The sequence below is a fragment of the Falco cherrug genome, chromosome 11 (genome assembly GCF_023634085.1).
Source record: "Falco cherrug isolate bFalChe1 chromosome 11, bFalChe1.pri, whole genome shotgun sequence".
Taxonomy (NCBI): domain Eukaryota; kingdom Metazoa; phylum Chordata; class Aves; order Falconiformes; family Falconidae; genus Falco; species Falco cherrug.
Genome location: NC_073707.1, coordinates 19381488 through 19398806, shown reverse-complemented (window position 1 = coordinate 19398806; position 17319 = coordinate 19381488). Strand labels below are relative to the sequence as shown.

General features: G+C 36.3%; 1 protein-coding gene across 4 annotated transcripts in view; it reads right to left on the bottom strand.

Annotated features, from left to right (window-relative positions):
- The window catches only part of ACAP2 (ArfGAP with coiled-coil, ankyrin repeat and PH domains 2), a 65343-nt gene that overhangs the window by 27050 nt on the left and 20974 nt on the right, over positions 1 to 17319 (bottom strand). For all 4 annotated transcript variants that reach the window (XM_055724075.1, XM_055724074.1, XM_055724077.1 and 1 more), the window contains exons 3-9: positions 16533 to 16652; positions 15152 to 15205; positions 11498 to 11556; positions 10831 to 11014; positions 8510 to 8554; positions 7318 to 7413; positions 2706 to 2780 (exon numbers count right to left, since the gene is read on the bottom strand). In XM_055724075.1, coding sequence (XP_055580050.1) covers positions 2706 to 2780; positions 7318 to 7413; positions 8510 to 8554; positions 10831 to 11014; positions 11498 to 11556; positions 15152 to 15205; positions 16533 to 16652 — 633 coding nt within the window. The remainder of the gene's footprint in view (positions 1 to 2705; positions 2781 to 7317; positions 7414 to 8509; positions 8555 to 10830; positions 11015 to 11497; positions 11557 to 15151; positions 15206 to 16532; positions 16653 to 17319) is intronic.

The following is a 17319-nucleotide window of genomic DNA, read 5'->3' as shown; positions in this document are numbered from 1 at the left end:
TAAAATTATGTCTTAATTCATTATGTTACTACAGCAATGGGCTGCAAACTGCTCAGAAAGCAAGAGTTATGTCTTAAGTGATATTCACACTGATGCCATTCTTGATATGAATCTTTCCCTATAAAAATATATTGCAAAAAGTTCCCAGAATCATGACATTTCTAGATTAATCCACAGTATGTGTTGCTCCAGAATAGTAAGAGGGTTTTTTTCCATATACAGAAAAAATAAAGACTTGTTTCCTACAAATTTGCTGAGTATATTAAACACACAAAAAACATCAGACATCAGTTCTCTTAAAATAGAAATCAAACTACAGTGGTGACCAAGCCCTTCCATGACTTTTGTGTTAGTCTCTCACAACAGCCTAATTTAATAGGATGATGATTACAAAGAAAAGTGAGATGAATTAATGCAATTATTCTGCATGCATATGCACATATATGCAAACACAGGTAGTGGGTGCGTAGGTGTGTGCACATGTGCACTTACCTATACATTTCAGAAAAGGAACTGTTCTTTATCCACACAATGAAGAAAAGGCATCGTTCTGAAGCATTAGATTAAAACTTCAGTATATTAAATGTATATATACCTCATGTAATATTAAATACAAGAAGCCGAAGTCTCGTAGTTATACAACATGGAAGGATTTGGCACTGGAAGATTTTAGAACACATGCCTAAGAGGAAGCCCAGTGAAAAGCAACATGACAAGCCATGAGAAGAGAATAAAGAAAAAGGTTGCCATGCCGGTCAGATTGACTAGATGACAAATAATGATATAAAGAACAAGATCCAAGGTCTAAGGCAGTTCAAGATTCTGAAATCCTGACGAGCTGGAAGCAATCTTGGTGGGAAGGTTGGGAAAAGCGAGTAGGAGGAGACAAAAAACAGACAACACTATTTGAATACGAAACCAAGAAAATTTGACAAGCTGTTAAGAAGAATCTCCAGCAAAGCATGCCCTCCAAAGCCTAGATGCATTAATCCAGGCATTATCACAAAAATACATCAGTGACTTGACTGATAAGGACAGGAGACAACATACACAACTTGAAACACAGAACTTTAGAGAACATACAATCCAATCTGACTACCCTGATTATACTTTAGAGACAGCATAAAGTTATCATTCAATTTAAATAAGGAACAATATATAAATAACCTCATTATGATTGCCACCTGTACTAGAAACCAAGAATATTTAAATTACACACTGATACAGGTTATTAAGTTTCATGAAGCTTACATTTCAATAACCATTGATATTATTAGAAACAGTTTACCTGTAAAGCAGCCTTTAGCAGCATTTGAAGAAAAAACAAAATCTGTAAAGACCATTGGCAACAGCAATGACCAATTCACAGCAATAAGTTATTATTTCTATGGCAAACCAAAAGATAATTGCCCATAACTTACATTCTCCACCAAGCACTGCTGTTCTCTAACAGTAAAACCCTCAACTACTGCCCACTCCTGAAACTAGGCCTATTGAGCCCAAACAAATTAGAATTTGAGTATCAATGTTAATTCCAGTTCCATCTCTTTCTAATCTCCCCTCCTTCTTCCCCTTCCTTGCCAGCAGTTATCTCCTGTCTGCCTCCAAACACAGCACATCAGCGCTACCCTAAAACTCATCATTGCATCTGCTCAATGTCACAGTTAGAGCAATCCTAACACTTCCCACCAACTCCTGTAGGAACAACAGGATAAAGTGACAAAAGCATTTTCAGCAACCAAAAACGTTACCTTTTCCCATCAGTATTAATATTGACTCCTACTAAGGCTACCTAAATTATAATCTTAGCATATTTTCATTTCTGAATTTACTCATCAGATTTCACTTACACTAGGCTGTTTTGGTTTGGTTTTTTTTTTTTTATTTATTTTTAATTTATGCCACCTGAACAGATACAGAATGTATTTGAATGAGAGTAAGTAGTGTTGCATTACCTTTAAACTGGTATCTAATCCCTTTCAAAAGTACCTGCAGTATTAGCTCGCTACCGGAGAGTTCAGTGGAAATATTTTTAACTTCTAGCATTATACCTGCAAAACCAATACTGATCTAGAGCTTCTGAAACATCCAAACTGAAGTCATTCCCCCCACAACATGAATTATCTACATTTTTCTCAACAAGCAAAAATAATTACTACACATACAAGTAAGCCCAAAACAGCAATTTAATGTTATCACTGTTGTATTTGTGTAGAGTTGAACACCATACATTAGACAGCCTTTACAAAAGTTTACTTTCACTCTTTATATGCAATAGCAGCTACCTACTGCCTCAAAGTGCTGCACTCTTACTTGGCACAGTCCAGAAAATGATATATACGACTGTAGAACTGTGCAGCATATACACCGATTCTACACACGCAGAGGAAGGAACAATAGCAACTTCTACAACTATACTGAATCAAAGATGTAATAAGAATTAAGAGCTCTAATGAAATGTTAGAGTCCCAGCATTCAGAGAAATTACATTGTTCTATTCATGTTTCAGTCAAAGCTAAACATAATGTTCTGCTCTAACATAAAATTACTATCTGCAGCCCAACCCTACACATAATATGTGTAGCCTATTACTCTGCACTAAGGATACAATCTCTCACAGTTCAATGCAGAGACACACTGCTGGGGAGAGATGCTAGAGATACAAATATGTGTGTGCAATCTGCCTTTTACATTCTCTCAAGTACCTTTTGTTGAATAGTGGAGTGCTTTTGCTCCATATCTCTCTTCTCCTTTGCAGCATCTACAGCCAACTGATCCAGCTGTAAAGAGAAACAGAAAATTGGATCTTTAGAAATCAAGAGAAATTTGGCTCAGTAGATTTCATAATGCTGACAAAATAGAACACATTATGTCTAGACACTGCATGGCTTTTGTTTTAGTTGCATAGCATAATTACTCTGGTCACAAAGTGTTTACCTTCAATAACCACTGAAGCCTCGTTTAAAGCACTGCACTACCATCCTAAATTAACCTCTACGAAAGGTGTACATTTCTTGTAAGCCTTAGAAGAAATGTTTCAAAGAACAGCATGGTGCCAAGCATATGCGACTCTATACCGCATTGGTGCTCAGTCTCTGAAGAGAATGACTCATGCTTTAGCTGCTCTTTGCTGGCTGACTGGCCTATGCAGCAGCACTGGCATTAGCAGCAAAAACTAGAAGGAGCAAATGCTAGTGATTTTTTCCCCTCCACAAAGCAGGGGAACTGCCTCAACCAGGCTTTTGTATTGATAGTTTTGATGAGGTCACCAGGAATATTTGAGCAAGATGCCTTGAAATCTTATGCAGAACCATTCAATCTGTTACTAGTTTCACAAATAACAACAATATGATTTTGCAAAGAAGAGAGACTGTCAAAACAGAGAAACTTCAAGTTAGCATCCTTACAAAGCCTGTGATAATAAAAAAACCACTACCAAAAACTTGCTGCAAGCATGTCCCATATCTATCTAGCTATTCACATGTCCCATAGCACTAACACATAATTATTTTCCTTTTAAAGCCAGAAGGAAAAAAAAAAAAAAACCACAACCATGGCAGGAAGTTTAAGATATCCCGTAAGAGAGCAAGTCTGGTATTTTGGGGGGGAATTGTGGGTTTGGGTTTTTGGTTTTTTTTTTTTGGGGGGGGGCATGGTGGTATGCGCATATGTTTGTTTTAATAGACTTTATTGTTTAAATAAGAAATACGGTGAAGCAGAGGAGCAGATGCTGCCTGAAAGACCAATTAGCTTGGTACTTATATGACATGCTATGGAATCTGATTAATTCCTCCCTTAAACAGCCTATAATACAAGAATGCCATTAACCCCAGTCAGTGCATCTTACTGGATAAGAATGCAGATGCAATACTGAACACAATGGTACAGCCTGTAGCTTTACATCTGTGGGACAGATCTCATTTTACTCCTGACCTAGAATGAGGAGACCAGGAACAGTATACAACACCAGATTTCCAGCTGAAGTCAGTCACTTGGCAGAGGGCACAGTATGACTAACAACCTTTAATTCACACACAAACAGGATTGCCTCCACCCACTCTCACAACCACAAGTGAGGACCCCTGCCAACTCTGGTCATTTTCTCCAGCACCGTATTTTCCCTACTTGAAATGATACAAATGGAAGAAAAAAGGGACAATAACTGGCTCTTACATCCTTGTGCTAGACAGTCTCCAATGATGAAGGAGCCATCAGACAGGACATTTGAACTCAATTCCATACTCTCTTAACTCTTGTCTCCCTGATTTCCTCTCTGGATCGAATAGCTATACCAGCACTTTCACACTTTACAGGTATTTGTGAACATAAAGACATGGAAGACTGAAACATCCAGATGTCATATTTATGTAGCTATATGACTTAAAAAATGATAGAAGAGCCGCTAAAACAGAGACTGGGCTGCCATTATGCTCAAAGACTGTTTTGCACCAAGAACCCTGTGAAACCTATGCTTTTACGATAAAGATCAGAACTGGCCCAAGGGCTGTGCAAGACTTTATAGGAGTCAAGTTTCTTGCTAAAATCTCAGATTCAGGAATCTGCACATGGCCCCCAGAAATTATTCTTCCTACCCTGCTAGATGAAACAGAAGGTAGTTGCATTCAGATTAGGGCAATTACCTCTAATTTATCATAACTACAAGTGTTTGAGAATACATTTACCACAGCATGACAAAAAGTTCTGAACAGCAGCTCATTTCATCATTTACTTTTTTACTATCAAGACAGCACTGCACTATTCCAGTTTCCAAGCTCAGACCAGAATTTCTTGTTTTCATTCAGGTGAGCAACACTTCAACAGTCTTAAATAAAAAAGACAGCATACGACTACCAAGAGCTGTGGTCAATCACGCAACTAAACTACCAAAAACCCAGTCATTCTACCACTACTGAATAGTCTTCAAATAATTAATGTTTTTCAAAATACTGCACTTACTGGTAAACGTATTTTCATAAACATATAGTACTATAAGTGGTACTCTGTAGAGAGCTATGTCAGACTAAAGTGTTTAGCTTTTTGAGTAGTCATGCCTGAATGAAAATTCAAGTAGGTTTTCTTTTTAAACTAATACATTTCACATGAAAAGTGCCAAATACCCTAATTTCCACACAAAAGCTTATATTGCACTTGTGTGCCATTGAAGATTCCCCTACAATGATGTGATTTACAAGTAATCCTACCCTGACCTACAATATCCAGAAAGCAAAACTGCTCATTTCTATACTGTCATGTAAACCAGTTATTTTGAAAATGCAAAACAAAATAATATAAAATTATAATGATACTATTTAAGATCACTTCAATTTTAATAATTCAGGTGCTGTTAAATGTAATTAAGATCATACACAAAAAAATTATCCAGCAAAATTCACCGACAAAGAATCTGACAGTATTTTCAGAAAAATCTAGCAAATCCCTGTTTTATGTCACAACATACCTTCCCTCTGACCTGTTAAAAAGACAGAAGCTTCAACCAATACAAACTGCAAAGCCACTAAAAGTTCAAGTTTAAGCTATTTATTAGTCTGCTTCTGTCACAAAAAACATCCATTACTTATACACCAAAGTCTGCCACAAAAGAATAATTCAGCAAGTTGTACAATTTAAGGGTCTTCAGTCTATCTTTGCTCTAATTACAATGTATTTTAAACACTCTCAGCTTCGGATTTTCTAAATTTAACTCTTTCAGTTGCTATGATACCAGCACCAAAATGAATGTTACACAATACTCCTTAACAGATCAAGCAAAAGGATGACCAGCCATTCAGAAGTAATCTTGCGTTCCTCATTCAAATAATCTCAATAAAATGGAAATACTAAAGCCTGGCTGGTAGCACAAAACATTACCAACTCCATAGCTTTTGTTTTCTTTCCCCATCCCCTCTTCTGCAGAGGTACAGGATACATTCTGTACTATCAAAACACTACATTTCAACAATTACAACCCAAAATGGAAAGCTATAAAAGAACAAAAAGCACAACTAAGGACAAAGTTATATGCACCTGAACTTTTCAAGTGCCAATATTACACCAGACAGGGATGCTGCTGTACAGTCACTTCCCTTCTTGATGGCAGTGCCAGCTCAAGCAGCTTCTCTCTCAGCTCCATCACTTGCCATATGCATGCACACACACAAGCACACACCTCCCTGACATGTGTTTGTACAAGTAATTAAGACCCACAGTAACCTGACTGGGGACTAGTCTAGCAGGAAAATTACTATTTAGACATTTGACTATTGGAGTGATTTTCTACCGTTCCCTATCTGCTTCACTGCACAGACACAGAAGCAGGTTGCAGGGCACAGATGACAACAGCGCTGTGGCAAGAATAACCAGCTCAGGACAATGTCATTTCTTAGACATTCAATAGCAGATCTACTTGAGATGAATGCAAGTTTCTGCTGTCATTTAATTGCTTTTGTGTCTGGACAGACACTTTGAATTTGGGTTGGCTTTGTTTTGTGGATCAGGCTGGGAAGTGGTAATAGAGGGTTCTGCACCAGTGCAGTCGTTGCAAATCCTTAAATAGAGAAGAAAAAAAAAAATAATAAAGTGTTGGACAAGTATTTCCAGGCCCATCCAACTTGCACTGAAAACAAGTCAAAACACTGCTGAGTCTCCTCCCTGCACCACAGACCGATCTTCAGTTGAATACTGTATGTTCTTATATATTTTGTATAACCATTTTCAATGTCTGCTGTGTGCAGTTGGCTGTGGTCCACCTAACCTTTTCATGAGTCCGTCACTGAAAATGCAGAATTTGTAATTGTGTGTTCTTAAACTACAAAACTAGGCAAGAAGGATTGATTCACTGTATGAATTCAGTTTTGCACTACTTAAAACAGAAATCTGATTTTACTAATCTTAATTACCAACATTCATGCTATTTTTGGCAGACTGCATAATTTATACATAAATATAGTATACAAGTAGAAGGAGAAAGCCTAATCTCCTTTTTATTATTAAAATATATTTATAGCACAAGTCATATACAAAAATTTTAAAAACAAAATAATCCAATGTCCTGAATACCACAGAGTACCTCAAATGCCACTATATGGCTATATTTAAGAACATAAATCCTAAAGGTAGTATTAATTTTAGTGAACAGACAACTTACAGTTTGTAACTATTATCATTCAAACCACTTGCAGTGTATTTTTATGTTTTGTTTTTATCACACTGCAGTTCCCTTTTTGTTGAATAAACCTATGATGTACCCAATGTGTACGCATATATGAGGTTTTCATTCATTCCAGCATATAGCGATGACGTTTTGAAGTAATTTGTTACCTGTGCACCAAGATCTTTCATGTAGGGCTCAAGTTCACTAAAAAGATCATAGCCTTGATGGAAAAAAGCCAGATGGGCATACATAAACGATAACATCTGGAGGGGGAAAAAAAATACATTTTTAAAAGGATGAAATATTTACATGGTATCTGATATTTTACTTAACTAATTCACATGAACAAACTTGAAATACAATTCCAGGGTTCATCTCTGCTCTCATATGCTGCCAATTTTACATCAATATCTCATAGAGCTTCCAATGTCATAAATAAACATGCAAGGTAAAGGCAGCAAAGAACCAAGTCAAAGATCTCAGACATTAGTTAATAAGATTAACCCCATTAACAAAACAAATCTGCTTAAGGGCAGAAAATTACTTCTAATACACATCACCTGAAACTTATCTCCTGTTTAACCAGGACACATAAATTAGAGCAGCTACAGAATACATTTATTAATGATCCAAAACTATAACCTTTATGAACACATAGCCAAGAAGACCGTCCAGTCTTAGAAAAGTTGGAAAGATGCAGAGCAGTATGGCAATCAGCTATAAAGCTGTGATCCAACTAAAGGTTTTGCTATTTAAAAGAATTAAGGAAATTATGGGAGTGCAAATTCAGACACTGGAAAGAAAAGCACCATTTAATTTGGCAGTCTACAGGAAACTTTTTACAGAGATAACGTGAAGCAGAACAGAGAATACAATCAGAAGAAAACTAGCATGCAGATATAGCTGTATATTAGTTTAGCAGATACCATAATAAAGCATATCGTATATCTGCTATTACAATATGCTATTTACATTTTAAAAAAACATTATTTTTGTGGAAAGAGCTGAATCCATCTTAGAATAGATTATAAGTAGTACTTATTGTTTATAAATGAATATAACAGACCTAAACAGCAGAATTCTTGGCAAAGTTTGACTTTGACCATTAACATACCGAAGTGTCAACAGCAGTGAAAACCTTAAAAATGAGCGTTCCAATCTGAACCAAATGGATTGCCAAACAGTTAAGCATCTATGCCCAGCTATAGTAAAAGGCCAAACTGTCACCAAAGTGCCAGATGTACTGATAATGTTTTGATGGCTAAAAGGACTAAATTTTTAATATACTGCTTTAAAGTCATATTTTTAATTTCAGATGTAATTAAATGTTTTCTATACTGAAAAATATGTCTATCTTACCGATTTTAAGATTTCTGCTCTTCTTTTAGACTGAAGAACATTGATCTAGAAAAAAACAACTTCTATTATTCTACTTGCAAATTTTCCCCACAGAAGTAAGCTTCAAACTACTTCCAAATAATCGTATCAAAGATTAAAACACTGGAAGAACATAACAATATCAAATTTCACAAAGCACTACTTTTTTAAAACAAGATTGCCACAATATTGAAGTGATGCAATCAGAAAAAGCTTGCAGAACTAGAATTTCAGTGATTGACACAACTTTCTCTGATTAGAAGGTAATATACAAGACATCATGTGTTAGCTAGAAGTAATATAATACATCATTCAAGGAAAGAAAATTGGTACCCATTTTCAAGAGACTGAATTCAACATGTTTCAAATACACTTCCTGACAGTATGAGCTAACCCAGACCACCAACTTCATAAAGAAGTTACACTCAGCACCACTGCTGTCTCCTGTCAGGGAAAGGAACCGACAGCAGAAAGTTTATTCTTCCCCTTGGGCTGACATTGTCTAAAGCATCCCAAAACTGGGATATAGCCCCAGCCTCTGAAACAAGCAAGATCAAAATAACTTCAATAAATAACTTCTCATACATATTTATATTTAAGCTATATATATTTGTGCTTTTAAGCCAGCTGTAGTCACTGACAAATGGTGTTGCCCTATAACTTGAAGAATTTCACATTACCTAGAAAAAAAATAACTGATTTTTCACATTCACCTAGTTCCTCTATTCTTGGTCCTTTAATCTCTAAAGGTTGTCATCCAGAACTACAGATTTTAGTTTAAAAGCCCCATTTAGCCAAAACATGCATGTTTTTTTAATTTAACACCTCTATGTCAGTTTAAAATTCCAGAAAAAGAAATAAACTTACTGAAGCTATAATCAAAACCAGATTGTACTTCTGTACTTAAATAGTCAGTATTTTGGAAAACCTACTGCAGCAAAAATAATTAGATTCGTTTGTACAGAACAAAACCTTAATTTGAGAGACAAAAAAAATTAAAAGGTAAGAAAATGTTTAGAAATACAGTTTAAAGCCAATATAGCTACAAAAAGACCATAGTTGTGAAGCTACTTTTCCAGGTGACAAGAGTCACCCAAGTAGAAAGAGCTCCTAAAGCTGAATTCAGTTTTGCCCTCTTTATCTAAGAGATGCTGAAACTTTTCCCTGTTACTTTAAACACATCTTTATCACAGGAACTGCTCATACTCTGAGCATCCGAGTTCCAGAAGGCAAAGGATCTGCAGTTCAATGCACACACAAGGAATTTGACTATAGTAATGACTGCCAGCTTCCCCCGTACCCCCACCCCCCAACTACTTGATGTTAGCATAAATAATCAAGTAGTACATAATTCACATGACTTTTTAAACATCAAAATGAACTTTGTCCTTAGTGTTCAAAAGGCAGGCTCAGTGTTGACCACTGACCATCATCTGTACATTGATCAGATTGATTCCATTTCACTTTATAGGTGACATATGCAATTTAAAGAATAGTTAGTTAACTAAGGTTTAAATAAGCGACTGGACTGTCACAAATCAGTATGATTATGTCTGATATAAAAACAATTTAAAAGGATTTTTCTATGTTTGATCATAAGAGAACCCCAGACCCATTTTAGGAGCCCCCAATCCCTTGTACCATCCTGTTTTGCTGCAGTTGTGGGTAACTATGAAACAGATGAACTGTACGTATTAACAGAAACTTTATTATTATTTCACAAGATTCAAGGTAGTAGGACAAAGAACAACCTCTTGCCACTCTGAGACCCACACTAAAAAGCAAAAGAATAATTACCTTCTTCATTTCCCCTATGGTACAATGCCAAACTCTGAGGCTTCCAGACAAGTCAGATTTGTTAAATAAAACTCAAAGCAAACGGCTGAAATTGTAGTAGTAGCCAACATCCTGTATCAGAATTACCCAGGTAATTTGTATTTCCTAGGCTAGGTTACATTTTCTACTTCAAGTACGTAAGGAACTACAACACAGCCAACTCTAAGTATCAGGCAAATACTGGTGGTGTTTGTTTTTTTTCCCAAAATTAATGTTCAAGTTGGAAATTAAACTCTGTCATTACAACAACAGCACTAAATACCAATGCATTAAGTAATAAGAATGCATCAAGTAAATAAATGTTGCTCAGATTTCACTAAAGAAGAAATTACTTGCAGACCAAGTTATTCCTTTTTTACTGAATCACCACAGCTTCTGAGAAGCTTACACTAAGAACTTCTACAGGACAGATATCTCACTATATGTAACAGACTGTTTTGAAAAGTAACTTCTATTGCTGCACTTACCTGAAGAACATAATCCAGAGCTATGTGTCGAAAACATTTCCGTGTTGCAGTCAAAATATTCGTTGCTTCCTCTACTTCATGTTGCTTATTTCTTTGAACTTGGGCATTTTTTACTAGAGCATTCTCTTTTTCTTCACTAACTTTTTCAAACTGTTTCTTTGCATCTTTAAATTTCCTAATATCTCTAAAAAAAAAGGAAAAGTGGTTAACAAATGAATTCCAAAGCATGAAAAAATTGTTTAAATATACAGTAGACAGACCATGCTCATGACTGTCACTGCTAGTTTCTTTGGTTTCATATTCTTCAAGATGAACTTGGATCAAATGGATATATAAAGTTTGTCTTTCCTCTGAGAAAAGGACACGATTGAAATTTAAATAAAGGCATCTCACACTTACTGGGGAAAAGCTCTGGTAAGCACTTTTTTCCCTAAGCTTAGACAATGACAACATGTAATTAAGATCTGTAATTCATATTATTTCAACATATCTGCAGCTGGATCTAAAGCCTCACTGATTTGGGGTGATTTTGGTCCCGTTTTAATACACAATTCTCAATTTATGACTGCAATTTTCAGGAAACATGTTTCGCCAACCTACTCAGATTACATGTTTTTGGATTCTATTTTACCTATAGTTTTCCCATTAAAAGTTCAAATTAACTTACTCTTTAACAAAAGTCTGAAGTTGTGCTTTAATTGATCTTTGGGTTTGGTCAAACAGGATCTGAAAGAGAAGCATTATTATGTAGGTCAATAACTCATGGGTATTCGTAACTTTTCATTTTAGACATACACATGGTTATTATGCAGAATTAGATGAGAATTATTATTATACCAATGTGTGTCTAATAAAAATATTAAACCCTTCAAAGTAGTTTTGAAGCAAATAAAGAAAGAATAAAATAGGCAAAGTAACACAAACCTAATACCTTTTGCTGGTCTTTTCTTAAAGACTGTGGTTATAAGGAGAGACAAGAGCTCCTGCTATCTTATTTTCTCATCCTGACAATATAAGACATGCCCACCTTCATAGAACATGTTTATTACGATTATTATACAGTCAAGAGTATCACTGTATAAACAGCCTTAAAGAAACAACTTAGAATGTTAAGTAACAGCTTCTTTTGATTCTTGCTTTCACAATTTAACCAACAACTAAAAAGACAAATGAAACCATAGAAAGAACATGCCCTTAACTTCCGGCAAAACCACACAGAATGAAATTAATGCTGAAAATGTAACATACACAGGTAATTACTACCATCTCCTTTACATAATATATTTGTAAAAAAACACCCACTGTTGAACTGCTAAGAGGAATGGCTGCTTCTTTTTCTAAGATTAAGCCAGGCCTCTCAAATTTCTTCTGATTTGGGGAGGTGGAGGTGGGGGTGGTTGGGGTGGGCAGAGAACATAATCTATTCATTCAGATTGTAAAGCTTGAGAAATTTATTGAGTTTCCAAGGCCCCAGCATACCTCAATTTTAGGCAACTTAGAATTTCTTGGATGGTAAGAGAAAATACAACCGAGGAATGAAAATGCACACTCCTTTCAGCTTCACATCTGCCCTCTGAGTTTTAGCACAGAATGGAACAGGTTATGAGACAAATCCTTTTGCCACTTACTGTGCAGGCCACAATCACAAAAAAAAAAAAAAAAAAAAAGAGATGAACAAATATAAGGAAATAGTAGTTGGCCCGTCTGAACAGTATCTTTCCCAAAAGGTAAAGATCTTTAGGCGTTAAATAATTTTATTGAAACAGCAAGTCAAGAACTCAAAGTTCAAGTCAAAAAACACTTTCTTTGGATGTTCTCAGTCTTAGTTTCCCTATTCACAAAATTTGGGAATGAAAAGCCATGCACTGCCAAGTACTGACAGCAAAACCCTTATCAACTTGTTTCTCTTTCTAGAAAAGAGTGACAGAAAGCAAACATGATTAAGTCACCCATTAACAGTGGTACTATATCTTCCATCAGCTCTCCATTTTTTTTGAGGTTTTCAAGACTAAATGGGGTAAAACCCTAAGCGATCTGCTGTAACCTCAGAGCTGACCCTCATGTGGCCTCTTCCAACCTGAATTGTCATGTATCTAACAGTAACACATGGAAAATCCTGTTTGTATTCCCACTTTGGGAAACCAGAAAAAGACTAGAACAGCTAAAGAACTTCTTGACAAGCTGGTAGTCATGCTGGGACTACTCCCACTGGTGACATTTAAGTTTGCCAGTGCCTGAGAAGTGCACCAATCAAGATCAATGCAGAAAGAGTATAACCAGATGGGAACTCAACTGATTAGTGGACTCCCAGAAATATGAGCCTTGCAATTCTCTTTACAGTAATGAAGACAAAAAGTGCAATGCAGAAAAATACATACACATTTTTTTCCTAAAAGAACAGAAAAAAAAAGCGTCCCCATCATGGTCTGACTAGATTTACAGCCTTTCCAACACATTACCTTTGACACACAACCAAATTTAAGAAAGCTGTTATTTGCCATAAGCTGTCAAAGCTACTCCCCCACCAATGAATCAGTGAAGGTGCTGCATTAGTCTGGTTCCTAGCCTTATTTGTAGCAAAGCCTCATATGAGAAAACTGACAGTCATCCAGATCTCAGTGAGACCATCTCCTACCCCTTCCCTCTGGAACAAACCTGCCTCTCCTCCTCCTTCCTCTAGCAGCTTCTCGCTCATGATGACTCTCCTCCTCACCTGATGCTGGTCAACAACAGAGCTGACACTGAGCTAGTAAGTCCTGTGAACTAAACAGGTTCACAAAAAGCAACAAAGGACCACAACGTCTCTGGCAAAGCTCTACATCAGGACCCTGCAACATGCCTCACTTCTTATGTTTGTGACTTTTGGTAAAAGCCCCTGTTCTACTCACTGTGCTTGAACACAGCAAGGAAGGCGATGGGGGGGGGAGCAGGAAGCAGGACAGAGTAGTCCTACTTAGATCTGCAAATAAGTCTAATTCTTTTAATATGGCTTGTTCTTCACACTCTGCCTTCCAACAGCCCTAAAGGGAGAGCTGTGCTGTGCCAAGTTTTACCAAAGCACTGCAAGCTACAATCATGCAGAACAGTAACAGCAGCAAGAACATAGGACCTAGGTCAGATGTGCCAAAAAGAGCATACCATATAGCAACGACATGGTTAAGAGAGTAACCAGTAGCAAGAAGTGTGAAGAAGTAAAATAGGGACAGCCAACTGGATTTGCCCGCTCAATCTAATCTGCAGAAATCACTGACATGGAAGTTAAGACTTTCTCCCACTACTGCTGCTTTGAACATTTGCAATAGCTTCCCTGTATCATCACAGTACTGCAGTTTTCGTTATATTAGGTGTACATATATACACCTCATAATGGAAAGGAAATCCAACTCAAAAGTATTAACCTGTTTCCCTTAGTTTCCCTTCCCTTATAAAAGCATGCATTTTCAAAAAAGTGCCCAATAAGATATTTTTAGAAAGTTACATTAATGCTAACTTAATTTCAGCTAAAGCTGTTTGAATCGCATTCTATCTTATTACATTCTGACCTCCTAGCGGCATTAAAAAAAAAATATATATTTAAGGTGTATTTAAAGTGTCCTGCATATTTTCAGCACTTTGGAGACACAAATTGCTGGAAAATGAAAGAAAAGCAGTAGAGTCCAAGGGAAGAAGAAATAGAAGAATAAACACATCCTTTAGGCTTTCAGGATACAAGACTAAAATCTTTAGAGAAGAAAAAACTCAAATCATTTTCAGTACAGGCAAAACTGAGCTTTCTGATGAAGTCTGACATGCTAAAATCACTATTAGTCTTAAACCCTAACATTTTCTCCTTTTTTCTACACCTGCCTAAACCTGTCATACTTCCAAAAAGAAAAGCTACACACAAATCAGAGATGCTTCATTTTGTGCATTGTAAAGGATGGGAAAAATGTAGAAATTATGGAAAAGGTAATCATTATTTCAGTCCAGAAAAGCAACCTGCTCATGATTTGTCACTGCTGTCCATCAGTTTGATTAAAAAAAAAAAAAAAAATGATGAAACAATCCAGTATTTACTCTGGTTTACAGCACTGGATTTTAGCAAAACTTACAAATTCCAAACAAAGAATAAAGCAAGATTAAAAACCTGCAGAAAAGGGGATATAAATACTTTATAAACAAAATACAAATATAGTATCTACAAGCATAAAACGAGAGGTATTTATTACCACTTACCATGACTTTGCAAATACTAATCAATAAGAAAGTTTTAGCATTATTCTGTTATCAAATGTCACTGAAAGCTTACCTCCAGTTATATGTTTCACCTAGAAATACTTACAGTGTGATAATTGATCATTTCCTGTAAAGTGTCAGAGAACTTTGTCAAGCTGGTCTGTAAAGAGAAAAACAAAGTGGTTTAAGTTAAGCCCTACTGAATCACAGCACAAAAGCAACATTTTAGAGGTTTACAGCTTTTCAATAAAGACCTTTGGAATTGATTTTCCTTATCATGATTATTAAGCTGAAACCACTATTCTAGAAGGAGAACACAGGGGTAATATCAAGTAAACCTGTTGAAGTAAATCTATTAAAAATGTTACTGCTACCAACCTATATATAAAGAACCAATCTGAAGCGAAGCAGGAAAAAAATCAAATTAAGTTGACTGAACTATGGGAAGTTCACATAATTTAGCACATCAACTTACAATATTTAGTATTAAACTAAATATCGATTTATGTTTTATACTAACACTGGAAACCTGGTTAACACGTAATCATCAGTACACACACATTTATTGCAGGAACTACTGCCTTGCCGCTGACATGCTTAGCAACATCAACATCAGTCTGTAGAATCAATGTCGCAAACAGTTTGAAAACAATAATTCTCAATGTATTTGGATAACTGCTTATTTCTTACCCAAGTATAACAAAAACCTACTTGGAATCAAATAATCTAAGTTCTACTAGTTTGCCATCACACTACATTTCTAGCAAGTTTCCAGACAACAACAGTTTCAGTTGCACACAGACTACACTGAAGCTCACAGGCACTGTTTATTGTTCATTTCAACTAGTGTGTAAAGATGCATACATGCAACTCATGTTCAATTACATAACGTGCATTAAATATAGACAATATACAGAGATGTGCACATAATTATACCTGCATATTACACAATTTCATGCCTCATTTCAAAGTTAAGAAGCAGGAAATATTAGGTGTTCCAAATTAGCCCAAAAGGGCATCAGTCTGAGGCTACTCCATCGAAGTGGGCTCTGTGCACTTAAAAATTTGAATTTCTATGTACTGGAGAGTGACAATTCCAGGATCCAAGAGATCAACTCTGGGAATTTAGTTGCAGAGAACTGGCTCTTAGGATCTCATGACTAGAACCCCCTATTTACCCCTTATCTAGCCAAGTAAACAGGGCAGCTGCTCACAGCTTCAACCTGATTTTCTCCACTCCTCCGAAGTTGACTATTCCTAACCCAATACATATTTTCTAGAATTTAGAAAAACCCTGTCATTGCAAGTTACACCTGAAACTAAACAGCATAGACACTTGCTGTGCTCACTCTTAAGACTTTCTCAAAGAAAAAGGAGCAAAAGGGCAAATAGTATAAATTTCAGCTACTTCTCTTGCCACCTGTTATCTTTTACCCTTTTTAAGTTATGCTTTTCTCCTTCTGTTTTCATCTCTTAAATAGACTTACCTCAACCAATGCATCTTTACAGGAATATAGCGCAAGGTCTCTAATTCCATTCATGAACTGCTTGTTGGCTGTACAGAATGCTTTCCCAGTATCAATCATGGCAATGCAAAGCTTCACCAGCTGAAAAGAGGGGGGGGCGAAGACAAAGTGGAAGCTTGGGTTTTTTTTTCCACACTACTATATAAACATGAAACATACTGAGCTTAGTTAACTTTAAGAAACAGATTTTAAAAGTTAAATTCTATATTTGCAGAGCGCCACATTCTATTAAAAGCTTTCTATTGTATAGTAACAGCTATAAAAATACTACTCTAAGTCAACTGGATACACCATTGAGAAGGTAACTCATCTTTATTAAATTATTTTTGGGTTTTTTATTGTTCACCAAGATTCTGCACATTGAGAGCTACACGACAGCAAAAAGCACAGTAACTGAAACAATTTGCTCGCATTCTAATCAGTTAAGTGTTTTCTGGTTTCGAGCCAAAAAACCCCAAAAGAAACACCTACCAGTTGTTTCATCTTGAGACACTCTAAGTACAGGGACAGGAAAGCAAAAGGCTATGTGCACAAAGCACAACTCAGGAGATGGTTACATCTCAAAAGGCAAAAACCAGTCATGTTTTCACTCAGTAGAACAGACCAGTCTTTCTCTGATGGGTTTCCATCCCTACCACTCACTGCTTAGGAAAGCACCTTAGCTATCACGGTACTGCAGTCTGATATGAAGGCCATCAGTATATTGTGATGGATGTTTTCTCACTTTTTGAACCATTTACGCACTGAG